This window comes from Lolium rigidum, chromosome 6 (genome assembly GCF_022539505.1).
Source record: "Lolium rigidum isolate FL_2022 chromosome 6, APGP_CSIRO_Lrig_0.1, whole genome shotgun sequence".
Taxonomy (NCBI): Eukaryota; Viridiplantae; Streptophyta; class Magnoliopsida; order Poales; family Poaceae; genus Lolium; species Lolium rigidum.
Genome location: NC_061513.1, coordinates 54,232,684 through 54,245,873, shown reverse-complemented (window position 1 = coordinate 54,245,873; position 13,190 = coordinate 54,232,684). Strand labels below are relative to the sequence as shown.

The following is a 13,190-nucleotide window of genomic DNA, read 5'->3' as shown; positions in this document are numbered from 1 at the left end:
ATTTAGTATTGTGGATGATTATTAAGGGCTCTTTTGATTCATAGTATTTGTATCGTAATTGTGTAGAATTTGGATACTATGAAAGAAAATTTATACAATTTATTTGATTCATGAGAACATATCGTGTAGAAACTAATTCTACAAAAATCTTGTAAAGCAAATCCTATAAGGAAAAAAATATTAGGTCATTAAACCATGAAAAATTCCTTCACTACACTCAAACATACTTCATCTTACCATAGAATTCAAGTATGCATGACATTTTAATCCTATGCTTGTTCTATTCCTATATTTTTTCTATCATATGAATCAAAGGAGCCCTAATAGACCGATGAGGCTTTCTTTTCCTTGTAACATGCTTTCGCCCCGCTATATTAATATAGCAACCACATGATACAACCACGAGTCTTGAAATGAAAAAAAATGATGGGGTAGCAGCAAATACATGCCCAAAATAAGAAAAATAAACAACAAAATGGCGATAGAGGTGGGTCGACTAAATGACGGTGACCACGACACCCTCCAGGAAAAGAAGATCCTAAGGTTTCCCCTCGTACACAGAGGGAAGTGGATGAAGGGTAACCACGACACCCTCCAGGAAGAACTGATGCCACCCGCGGGCGACATCGCGTCGGTGTCGGGTGAGCCGGTAAGAATTTCTCCCAAAAAACCCTATCCACAACCATGGGTGATCCGTCGCACCGAAGCCCCGCGATGACTCGGCCTCGACACCACCAAACTCGTCGCCCGCAAACTTTTTTGAGAATTAAAGAAAACTTCACTTACTCATAATCAATTCAGAGAGTGCAGCTAAGAGTAGATGAGCAACGATTTCAGCAGCCGAATTACTGGAAAAAGTCCTTGCACGCACAAAAAATGATTACAAAAGCCTAACACGTGATGGAAAAAACCAGAGCAAGCTGACCGACGGCGGGGATTGACCGGCATGGTATCCTTGGCATCGACACACTTCGCTTCACTTCTTCAGGATTCCTCCTCCCAATTCTTTGTCGCCTCCGTGCAACTCATCGTCAGCTCCATCCCATCTTCCTCCGGAATGGAGCTCCGCCTCTGCAGCCACCTCCAGGCGCGGCTCCCCTCCGTCCCGGCCACGCCTCCGCCGTCGGCTTCCCCCACAGCCGTGCTGCTCCCGGCGTCCCGCCGTCGGATTGGTAAGGGTTGCTCTGTCTGTTGCTCCAGGCCAATCGCCACTTCTCCGTTTTCCTTGCTTCACCCTGGGTGTGAATTAGCTAGAATTCCAGTCGGATTGTTCGTAGCTGCTGTGCTGAGGCTTGGTGTTTCTTTGGTGGGTCAACTGTGGTGGTCAGGTGGGAGCTGCCGGGTCGCTCCCCGGAGGAGCACGAGGCATCTGCATTCGGCCATCTGCGCCTCCATACCGGATGGCGCGCAGGTGCGCTGGATTTCGCAGGACACGGCGGCGGGGGACGCCGGAGCCGCTGTTTTGACCATGACGAGTTGCTGAAACGAGCCTTTTTTGTTTTGTCAGGGCGGGGAGGCTGTGAAGGAGAGGAGCGTCTCGGTGATCTTGTTGTCCGGAGGGCAAGGGAAGAGAATGGGGGTAATGCTCTATCTCATGCTCCAAACATAGCTCTTGATGACTGGCTGTTGTTCTGATTTCTGAAACCTACGTTCTTGGTGTGTCCTGTATACTGCTTTTGGTCAGGTTCATCAGTCTCATTATTTTGGTTGGAAACGGCATAGCTCTTCTTCCCTTGTTGATACATATTATCATGGTGTATCTATATTCTATACGAGTCCTAGTCCTATAAGTGAAGATACATGTAATGTATAAGAGATTGCGCTACCTCTCTTGAACATTAGGAATAGGGCTAAACAAAATGAACAGACTGCGGTGTAGTTCTCAAAGATGGTTTAGAATAATTGCAGCATTTTGCAGTGAACTAACATATCCTTTTTGCTGGATGATTGGTGTGCCTAAGTTTTCTGCACCTTTTCTACCAGGCAAATATGCCTAAGCAGTATCTGCCACTACTAGGAGCGCCAATTGCTGTGCACAGGTTCATTTCTCCACCAGATAACCTATTCCAGTTCTTTGATTTCGCAGTTTCATGTAGATATGGAATCTTTGCATTTTTTTTCTGCAGTTTAAGGACGTTCTGTGGAATGAAGGAAGTGAAGGAAGTCGTGGTGGTGTGTGATCCATCCTACAAAAATATATTTGAAGGTTTGTATGTTGTCTGGACTCATTCGACATTCATTGTCTTCACTATGCTTTTATCTACTATAAGTATCTGCAACTTATTAAGACTAAGTTATGTGACTAAATTTAAAGACTGGTTGCCTCTGAATAAGAATTTCAATGAATTAACTGTTTCCACAGGTTCGGTTGAAAACTTGCAAATACCTATTAAATTTACATGGCCGGGTAAAGAGCGACAGGACTCTGTTTTTAATGGACTTCAGGTTAGTGGTAGCCCACAGTATTGCTGCTTATGTTGCTTTTGTGTATAAATATTGTAGTAGATATCTTGATGAATATTGTAAACACAAAAATTTGTTCACAGGAAATTGATGGAGATTCAGAACTTGTCTGTGTCCATGATTCTGCAAGACCCTTGGTATCTTCTGAAGATGTCAAAAAGGTTACCAGCCAGCAATAAATTCTCCCATGCAACTTGCAACTGATGTTTTTTGTGAATATATTCTTCATGCATGACTGCTCGGATAACTGATCTGGCTTAAAACTTCTTTGTGTTTCCTTGAGAACAATTGAGAAATTTCTTACTTAATCTGGTGCTTTCATGTTCAATAATAGGTTGCTAACTCTCTAAAGAGGAAAAGGCATATACGTAAAGGCTTTGCAGGTCTATCAAGTAATAATAGTGATCTTGGTTTATACTGTGACTAGGTCTTAGAGGATGCTGCAGTGCATGGAGCAGCTGTTCTTGGTGTCCCTGTCAAAGCTACTATAAAGGAGGTGACTATTACTTTATATATCCATAAAACCACTAACACGATGAGCTTGCAAAGATCCTTGACCAACTTTGATTTGACTAATAACTATGTTATACAGTTTAAATGACATCTCTCTTTTCAGGCCAACAACGATTCTTTTGTCGTCAAAACCCTTGATAGGAAAACTCTGTGGGAAATGCAAACTCCACAGGTAATCATAGTAATGCCCTTTATAACAAGAACATATTTCATGCTTCTGTTTCATTTTCAATTTTTATTTGCGGGGAGGAAACATATATGAGTGTAAAAGATATTCTGACTATAGGTGATGGAGCCCAATTTGCTCAAAGATGGTTTCGAGCTTGTTAAAAGGTTAGCCAGATCACACGAAATAGAATTGACTTGATATGTTGATTTCCATTTCTGCTTGAATAAACTTTGCATTCACAGGGATGACCTTGAGGTCACTGATGATGTTTCAATCGTAGAATACTTGAAACATCCTGTGTATATCACTGAGGGCTCTTATACAAACATTAAGGTATCATATTAGCCATGTGAACTATAACATTCTGAACTGTTATTTTGAGTAAACTGGTACTCAAAAGGTAAACTTTTTGCAGGTGACAACTCCCGATGACTTGCTCCTAGCTGAGCGCTTGATGAATGGGAAATAGGGCTGAAATTAACAATATCTACCTGATTTGAGAGGCACCTGTATGAATTTATCAGCACAACATTCCTGCACACATCCACAATTTTGGAAGCTAGGAAAATGAACATGTAGCTCATACACGAGATATATAACTTCTATGTAACATTCTTTCTGTGCCAATGAAAATATGGCAATTTCTGTTTGGGTTCATACTTGACACAGCAAAAGGTTGTATCGTTACAATTGCCACACAACGGTGAAAAGCAGTTTAGCAGAAGAAAGAGTTGCATCTCATAAGTTTATACTCTCTCTAGTCCTTTTTAATTGACTCGAATTTAGTACAAAGTTGTATTAAATTTGAGTCAATTAAAAAGACCGGATGGAGTATTAAATAGCTCCAATTGTTCAAGGCAATATACGGCAATGGCAATACATGAGAGTACAATTGCACCGTACCACAACAAGGTCACAAATTTGGGTGGCAAACAAGCTGGCACGATAGCCCTGTTGACAGTAACGATGAGTATATTTGCATTCCTTGCACAAGAATTGGGTATAAGTTCCAAAGGCATGCCATTAAAATCATCAGTAATAAACACCTTGGCACCTGTGCCACAGCTGAAGATGACAGCATGACAAAGGGTCTCATCTCAGTGGCTTCAGTCCCTGCAGAGACAAAACACAGTTAAGACCGTCTTCATTTTAAAGTAGCAAGCAATAAGCATGCAACAAACTAAATATCTTGAGAGTGAAAGTATTGGGTTTAGAGTTCAGCCAATACTCAAACTTATGAGTCATACGGCAAAATTAAATGTCACACAAACTAACCCACTGTTTAGCTATCAAACAATATTATTTCTAAAGAATACTGTAAAGTAAGAGATCATGTAATTCTCTAGCGATTTAGACACTGAGATCCTAGTACTGATACACGTATGTTTGGGTACACTGGACCTGGGTGACAAGACTCTGGAATGATGATTTTTTTTGCATGTAATCTGTGATAGTCTCTCCTTAATGAACAGACATGTATAACAGGCTAGGCCCTAATTTTCAAGAATACCTTGGAAGCTCGCAGTTCATTTGCAGCCGCTCGCAGAGAATCATCTGATAAAATTAACCGTGACAGAGCGCCAGTGCTTAAGCTGCAATATGTTAAATTGTTCAGCATACTGTACAGAAGGTGGCTTTATAAAACCAAACGGAACGAACATGCTGACAACTAGCATCCTTTTTGATAATAGATTGATTGTTTAGTCAAACTTCCAAAACGACTAGAAAGCCATGCATTACCCTAGAATTTTTGCTGCCTCTGATACAGAACCTTCAACAGCAAATAGAAGATCTAATAGAGCTTGCATTCCCTGCTCACCAAAGGAGAATATGGAAAATAAGGGAGTCAAATTGACAACGCTAAGGGTGAAATAAATAAATAAACACTTGGCATGTGTGCACAAAGAGAATCATACTGGAGAAAATTTAATGTTATTTGGGCCAATCTGGTTGCCGACATCCTTTGATCGAATGGTAGACTTCAGGGGCAGTATCTGAAGAAGCTCAACCGGAGGAGTGTAGCTGTCGAGGTTTATCGGCCTCCTAACTGATAAGATTGAGTTGGTGAACAAACCAAAGTGTTGTATGGCTAGCATGGAAGTTGAAAATGGAAATGAATATGTAAACATAGCTTAATTATTCTAACTGCTGCAAATTATGGCAAGTGCATGGTGATCAAAATTTAAAAAAATTTATGAAACATTAGGTTGTTTCCTTGAGGTCATTTGCAACGAACAAAATGTGTTGCTGATCTTGCTTAGGTTACAAGGTCATAAATTACTTTTACATTCGCTGATCAAAAAGAAACATGCAAAAGCTGAAGCAAATCACACTGACCTTTAAGAGCAATCAAGTTCCGGAGCCGAGATAAAGCAGATGACCGGTTCTTATGTTGTGACCTATCCTCCACAGCCTGTGGGGAACCATAACGAGGATAAAGTATCACGCATAAGATAGCTGACGTCAAGTGAAATATGAAATCATGCATTTAGTTGATCTGAAGTTCAATTCGCAAGTCTCGCACTTGCTGCCACATTTTCAACTAGATGCAGAAGTCAATATTTCTTACCCTTCAAGCAGTAGGAACTCGGTAAGCATTGTAATGTTCATTTAAGAAGGTTGGTGCTTCACGTGTTTGGGTTACAGAGATGGATGAAGGCTGCCGCATCATCAATGGGAAGGATGAAATATCGATCTTCACCAATTTAACCTTGATGGGTATTTATACATATTTGTGGTTGTGGGTGCACTAATTTATCTTTATGTTACTTGGCGACAAGCCGGCAGAATCTCCCAATTAGGCAATGCGCCTCCCATTTTCTTCATAGTCGAAGAGATAGTAGGTAATGCCGCAAATCATATGGAAGGGGAAAAAGATACTACTTGGCATGAAAAAACTGAATCCCACCGCCCAGACGCTACAACTGTACAGCAAGAATCAGCAAGTCAAGCAAAAGCACAAGAAGATAATAGAGCGGGTTAACGGAAGCCGACCTGGGCGACGATGCCTGTGGGGTGGTGGCGGAGCCGGACGGCGGACTCGCGCTTGTTGCGGTGCTGGCCGCCGGGCCCCGACGACTTGAACGTGCCCATGTCGCACTGCGCCATGAGCTCGTCGTCGCTCATCCCCAGGTAGTTTTCGTACTTTGCCTGGTCATCCTCCTCCTCCTTGCCGCCACCGTCGCCGCTGCTGGGGCCATGCGAGCTGGTGGAGGCGGCGGAGGCGGAGAAGGAGAGGGAGGGGAAGCGGAGGGTGGGAGGTAGGCCGTGGCTCTGGAGACGCGAAGGTAGGCTGGAGGGGGCGTAGAGAGGGGAGCAGCAGCGGGTGGTTATTCGGAGGAGAGCTCGCGCCATCCCGCCGGAGCGGAGGAGGAAGAAGGGTCGGATGCGGCGCGGTGGATGGATCGTCTTCTTCGGCCGGATGGAATATTTCTGTGGGTTTGGGCTCTGATAGTGGCCAGGTTTCACTACTTGGGCTTCGCCGTGATTGTGCGGGCCGCATGGGCTCTCGTCGTCCACGTCGCGTAGGCCCGCTAGGCCGCGTGTCCTCCATCTGAAGATAAGAACTGGTCAGTCCAGTACTTGCGCCATGTTGTTCTGCAACACACAGAACACAGGCAACAACACAGTACATGGAGAAACGAATGATGAACAACAGATTTAAGACATATTCTAGCAATTCAAGATCAGTGCAAATTTCAGGCCGAATGATGGCAACAGAGTCATGAACTAGAGGATCCACGAATAATGAAGAAATGGTCAGTTGGCAGTACCCTGAGCCGACAGTTTACAGGCTGATGTCAACAACACACGAAAATCTCAAGTTTCTTAAATAGAAAACACACACGCTTACAGACTAGTTGGAAACTAAGCCATAAATAATGATGATATCTAGAGACCTTGACGACGCAGATGGTTTTTTCCTTGCAGCGAGCAACTTTCCTCCCACGACACTTTGTCGCTGCTCATGTCTTGATCCTCTTGTTGCTGTTGCCGTTGCCGCAGTCTGGGCACCGGTACTGCTTGATATGCTCCGCCCGGGCGGGGGTGATCTTGACGCACTTCCCGTGGTACCACTTCTCGCAGTTGTCGCAGCAGATCCAGAACTCGTCCTTGCCATCGTTGGTCCCACAGGTTCCGCACAGGGTGTTGTCGTGCTCTTCTTCCTCGTCATCACCGCCGTCGTCGCCGCTATCCTCGTCTTCATCCTTGGGGGCTGACAGCTTAGCCTTCGCACGAGGCTCGGCCCTCGACTGCTGCAGGCACAAAGTGTCATGAACAGGAATCCAGGTCGCGTGCATAATTACAAAAAAGGGCATTTGCACTTACCACTTTCGAACTAGGCTTGTTGCTCTTGCTACTACTGTTGGTGTTGGGTGTCTTCTCCTTGGACTGTCTCTTGGCAGCTCCTGTCACTACCTCATATATAGTGGGCAAGTTATTTATCATGTTGAAGAGCCGCCTCCTGGAAAACAAAATAGAGGAGCATGAAAATGAAGGCTTAAAAGGTTTACAAGTCTAACCAGCACAAATTAATCAACTAAAACATAACAAATTCAGATGATCTACAGTATGACTGTAAAGATTTTGCAAAGCAAACTTTCAGTAAGATACAAATAGCACCCCCATAGTTGCAAAGAAAAATAGTTTCTGGAAGATACAATACTCCCATGGGACCAAAGATAAGCTAATAATTTATTCCAACAGGCTAGGAAACCTCTCCCCTCTGTCTTGTGATTATGAGGTTGTCTTGATTCAGCTAAGAAAACAATATTATTATCCTCAACATAATTAGCCACTCAGCACTGCATCTTACTTGGGACACAGTCAGGTACAGGTTACCATCCTATGTTCCCACAGGAAACATGGGAGGAAACAATGTTAAAGGAGAGAAGAAAATAGCAAGGTCCTTCTGTAAAGGAAATCCACAGAAAGACAGTGTGAGTGATTCACCCCGACACCCCATTGTTCCCTAACCATTTATCCTATATGAGATCCTGCATGAGAACTATTATTAACATGGCGGCCATCTCTGCTCCTCGCCAGCAACCATCTCCGCTCTTCGCTGGCAGCCACTGATCGATCCCGCCTGCCTACACCTCGTCGGTTTTGGCCACATTTTTCTCGTGTTGACGCCGCCACCAAGCTTGAGACACTACTTTAGCCGCCCGCCGGCTCCACAGCTTGATGCCCTCGACCATGCCAGCAAGCTGTGAATTCTTCAGCTTATTTGCAAGTATAGAGGCTAGTCGCTGGCAGTGGCAGTCTAACCAGATACGGGTTTCCGATCGGCCGCTGTTGAAACTGAAACACATCATATGCACGGTCTCTCAATCGGCCGGCCGAGAGTCCAAGAAAAAACCACACATATCTCAGCTACACTACACTTCGTGTCAGCTAGCCATCACAACCACCGCCCGCTCCTCCCAGGCCGCCGGACACCTCCTGCTTGTCGTGGCACTGCTCTGCCTACGCCCCTTCATTTATGTCGAGGGCACAAAATCAGCTCATTCCTCAGGGGCAAAAAATGCTTAAGCTCCTTCATCAGGGTTAACAACTACAACCACTCATGTTGGCGACCACCGCTGCAGGCATGCCACCATGAGCGGTAGGGGACAAGGACGGGGCAACCATGAGCAGTTGGTGATGAGTACGGGAAAACAATGTAACAATACATCCATACAAGTGTACGACGCCGCGACGCATACGGATTCAAATGGGCCATACGGGTTTTAATATGGCTATACATAACTCTTAATTATTTCCTGATGCCCATCATGTCATTTAATTATAAAGGGGTACAGGATGGATTTCCTTTGTGATCTAAAAAGTATTAGGGTAGAAATATGGACATAGAATACTTGTCCCAAGGTCATTCAATTATGGCCATTGTTGACAACCATTTTAAGTTTGAATTGTCTACAAGAGACAACTTAAGAATGAATACTCAATCTAACACAGAACAAAACCTTTGCTAGTTTGTTTCACACACAAAAGATTTCTACTGCTCACTACATTGTGCATGAAAAGAGTTTAGAGGAAGCATTTTGTGTTACGCCTACAAAATTGAAATGCCATAGATATGTTGCTTTCCTTTGGAAAAAAAATTGCCATAGATTTGTAAATGATTAATTGCAGTTCTTTTGAAACCTAAGAATTCAAGCTGAAGATCATTTGATTTTGTAATGTTTAATTGTGTTACCTCTTAAAAGGAAAAGAAACTAGCATTCAAACCCTCTTACAACATTGTGTACTGAAGTGCCTGGTAACATTTTTCATTTTCCATAATCTGGTTTTGCAAAATTTATGTAAGTAGCATTATGCTGTCCAAAAAGTACAGCATGATGTTACAACACAAACCGCAGTAAGGAAGCAACTACTCATAGTAACTGAACCATTTTCTCAACTAAAATCATCCATCACAACATGAATAATGATCAACTGTGTAAAAAGCATAGTCTAGGTCCAGATCTAGTGTATGATAACAAGGGAAGATAAGAATCAAAAGCGCAACCATAGAACTGTACCTAAAGCTTTAAATTCCAAGTAGCAGTTCAAAAGTATATGCAGCGATTATAGCATGTGAATCTGAAACTATAACCATTTCTCCATGCAACACAACTGATATCCACTAAAACACATGTTTTTTTTAGAGACACTAGAACACAGGTTGAGATGCCTGATGCACTAATAAAGTAATGTCTTAAAATTTGCATAAGTTATTTTTGTGACAATAATATAGTCAGGGCAACAAAAGTGTAAATCATGGAACATGGTGTTTTGGCATGTCTAGATGCACTCATTATGAAAAATGCATTTTAAATTTGGTTCAGAATATTAAAAAAATCAAATAAATTTCCTGTGTGAAAAAATACATATTTGTGGCAAGCCTGGTGAAGAACTATTATGGAGCACCGAAAATTGTCTTTTTTTACAGAGAACACAAAAATGTCTTTTTCACGAATTTTATGTGCGAACATAGAATGTCTAGATGTACACCCAGATATTATTTTCAGAATTTTTGAAGATTTTGAAATATGTTTTTTGGATAATGAGTGCATCTACACCTATGAGCCAAAGTAGATTTCCTGAATAATGGTTCTACAGCAGTTCTTTTAGAATATGTAATTCCTCATATATTATACACGAAAAGACAGAACAAGATACTGGAAGGTATAAATAATGTTGTGTAACCTTTATGAATCATGAATGGCAAAATAGCCTACAAAACATCATGCTAAAACATGGTTCTAGTGTCCTATTCGCTACTGACAAAAGGAAGTGAAATAACTGCAAATGGAAAACACTAAGAACATGTTAGGGACCATAATAACATACCATTTTGTATACATTTTCTGTATTAACAAATTTGAACATTACATATTCCATATACAGCCCTAACATTAAGAGATTGTGTGCATCAAAGCAACAGCAAAAGATTTTCCTCACGAGAATTAGGTGGATTACAATAAGTCTTCTCTGACTTGGGTGCAGTAGAACCCTTCCAATCTCTTCTTTATTGAAATAAAAGGTGTATCAGAAATGGTGTACCTAACAGATGTGTAAATTAAGGTGCAGTAGTACTTCTGTGTTATCACCAACAGAACTTCCAGTAAATATGAGAGAGATAGTGATTGAAATAGGACTCAGTAAATAACAATCTTTTAAGTTTTGCAGTCATTCTACTTGAAATAGCAGCGTACACTAAGGCATCTTTTAATAAAAAAGGAATCACAAGCTAACAACCAGAAACGCCAGTAATTAATCCTAAAACATGAACCCCTACTGCGTACTGTTCACAACAAAATCAAAATGGAGATATGAAAAAGTGCACATGAGGGGAGGGTAAGGACTGTGCACAGTTCAACCATAGTAGAATCATTACCTAGTTTCTTTGTCAAACCCAAAGCGGGCTCCAAAGTAGAAAGCTACAGACAGTAACCAGGAATCACTGTGAACTGCAACTAGCGCCAACCAATCCTTCTCATTCATTCCATCCCTAGCAAAGTTGATTCCTAATGCTGGTTCAGGGATCTCTGGGGGCACTTCCTCAGCTGGCAAGGTGACTTCCCATGTCTCATTGGGATATCCATAAAGGCACAAGTTCTCCTTTTCTGTTCAAAGCAAATGGAATTAGTAGCAGCAGCAATGACAGTGCACAGCATCAGTCTGAGTAATTATGTCCATAGTTACAGTGATTAGAGCTTAGAAGCCGCTCTACTAGTATGCACAGTTGCTCACTAGAGTGCAAGTGTGAGGCATGTGGACCATCATAATATAATATTCAGCAATGGTAAGCAACCAAAACTTGGCACTGCGTACATGAATGGTGTAAATAGAGCAACACGAATGAATAGGGTAAATAACGCAAGCAAGCAACCAACCAAACGCAGTGCGATATCAATGCACTGTGCTATGAATGGAGCGAAAGAAGCATTGATATATTCAGTGCAACTACTATCCAGTCCTGGCATTATGTCAGGACTCGCTGAATTGGCAAGAGAAATGAATCTAATAAACCAAGAGCGCATACTCAAGTATGCAGACCCGCAAAGACACCGAAGCACACCGAAAGTCAACTGGTCAATAACCCATGCCACCAATTGGCCTAAAATATTCTGCGTATTTCAGAAGAGTAATTCTTTTTTCTCTAATCTACCAATCTCAGTCCGATGGCAACAGCGGCAGTGCTACGTTCCAACAAGAAACGAAGACTGATTCCCCAGTTCCAATCAAGGCCCCCAGAATACTTTTCTCTGTCTGGATGAACTACCAATCTCCCAACAAAACCCGTAGCCACCAGTAATTCCGAACTCCAAGCACCACGCGAGAGAGAGAAGGAAGAGAAGAGAAGATTTCTCCAATTTTAGCTTCCAATCTCACAGCAAAGCAGCCAAACTCAAACGACCAGAACACAAGAAACCTGTACATTCCATAATCCCCGACAGAGATGGGGAAAGCGAAGAGATCGAAGGCGCTCACCGGGGTCGCAGAGCTTGAAAAACTTGTCCACATCTGCAACAGCAGCAAAGGAAACAAGAGCTGAATCAGGCGAATCAAGGCAGGCTGAAGGGAATAGGGGGCCGATTCGGTAGGGAGGGGCGTACCGTCGGTGAGGGCCCTGATCATGCCGGCGCGGCGGCCGCGGAGGTCGCGGAAGACCTCCTCCGCCGTGCGCGCGGTGTAGGCCGCTCCGGCGCCGCCGCCGTCCATGGGGGCGTGGGCAATGGCGTCTGGGGTTGGGGCGAGCGCGGAGGCGGGCGGCGGCGACGGGGAGTAGGAGGCGGTGGTGGGAGGGGAGCGGCAGGGAGGGAGAAATAGAAAGGGGCAGCCTGGAGATGGAGGAGGAGGAGTGGGTTTTATTTCCGGAGAAGTCTGGGGGTGTTTCCGCGAGTTTCTGTGGGCGGCTTGGGTGGGCTTGGTCGATCCGTTTCGTGTGTTTGGCTATGGCAAATCTCAGCCGTTCGCCGTATGGGCATATAATTACCACTGTGATGAATTTCAATGGTGCGATTTGGCACTTTATAATTCCGATCGCCAATTCTGACCATTGGATCTCCCTCAAAAAGATAAAGGTGGCCATAAGGATCTCCACGGTGGATCACGTTATCTTTTTATTTTGACCTAACTCTCAATGTGATGTCCCTTCTTCAACTGGTGATGTTTTTGTCGCCAGCATTACCCTAACAACCACTATCAATAGTTTATCGTTTTTCGCGTCCATCTAACTAGAGTTGGTAGGCACAAGTTCCTTCTCTAGCATCGGTCTAATATTTTCCTCATAACCATGCCTCTCCGACCAATTCCCCTACCTCTTCTTTGTCGTCGGTGGCTCCCCTTCATCTTGTAAACTCAATCTCTTTAATGAAGTTGCCTCCCTGGTTTCCATACTCATCTTTGACGACTCCACCCTACAACTCTAACCTTGTCAGCAAGTTAGGCATGGTTGAATCCCACTCTTCCTCGCAACTCCGACGAGGTCACAACCCGTTGAACCCAAAGAAGTAGGGGATGACCGGTAGATAAATGGAGTGTGTGTACGCGA

At 43.3% G+C, this 13,190-nt stretch overlaps 3 protein-coding genes across 4 annotated transcripts; 1 reads left to right on the top strand and 2 right to left on the bottom strand.

Moving 5' to 3' along the window:
- The first annotated feature begins 974 nt into the window (after window positions 1–974).
- Window positions 975–3,819, top strand: LOC124665949 (2-C-methyl-D-erythritol 4-phosphate cytidylyltransferase, chloroplastic). The gene is made up of 12 exons (XM_047203304.1): window positions 975–1,172; window positions 1,329–1,411; window positions 1,508–1,579; window positions 1,984–2,039; window positions 2,127–2,206; window positions 2,363–2,445; window positions 2,547–2,624; window positions 2,891–2,959; window positions 3,080–3,148; window positions 3,263–3,309; window positions 3,388–3,478; window positions 3,561–3,819. Exons 1-12 carry the CDS (start codon window positions 1,058–1,060, stop codon window positions 3,612–3,614), a joined length of 897 nt encoding a protein of 298 aa, XP_047059260.1. The 5' UTR covers window positions 975–1,057; the 3' UTR covers window positions 3,615–3,819.
- Window positions 3,820–3,983: 164 nt separating this feature from the next.
- LOC124665948 lies at window positions 3,984–6,547 on the bottom strand. Its single transcript, XM_047203303.1, has 6 exons — window positions 6,140–6,547; window positions 5,483–5,558; window positions 5,062–5,192; window positions 4,886–4,956; window positions 4,656–4,737; window positions 3,984–4,258 (listed from the first exon to the last, which is right to left on the bottom strand). The coding sequence occupies exons 1-6, from the start codon at window positions 6,497–6,499 to the stop codon at window positions 4,238–4,240; spliced, it is 741 nt and encodes a 246-aa protein (XP_047059259.1). The 5' UTR covers window positions 6,500–6,547; the 3' UTR covers window positions 3,984–4,237.
- A 323-nt stretch (window positions 6,548–6,870) lies between these two features.
- Window positions 6,871–12,381, bottom strand: LOC124660433 (PHD finger protein ALFIN-LIKE 6-like). 2 transcript variants are annotated; one of them, XM_047198249.1, is made up of 5 exons: window positions 12,253–12,381; window positions 12,128–12,160; window positions 11,031–11,259; window positions 7,475–7,610; window positions 6,871–7,398 (listed from the first exon to the last, which is right to left on the bottom strand). In XM_047198249.1, the coding sequence occupies exons 1-5, from the start codon at window positions 12,356–12,358 to the stop codon at window positions 7,111–7,113; spliced, it is 792 nt and encodes a 263-aa protein (XP_047054205.1). In that variant the 5' UTR covers window positions 12,359–12,381; the 3' UTR covers window positions 6,871–7,110. The 2 variants fall into 2 exon arrangements, with proteins under 2 accessions (XP_047054205.1, XP_047054204.1); XM_047198248.1 differs by having other exon boundaries at window positions 6,871–7,401; window positions 12,253–12,376.
- Between the last annotated feature and the right edge of the window lie 809 nt (window positions 12,382–13,190).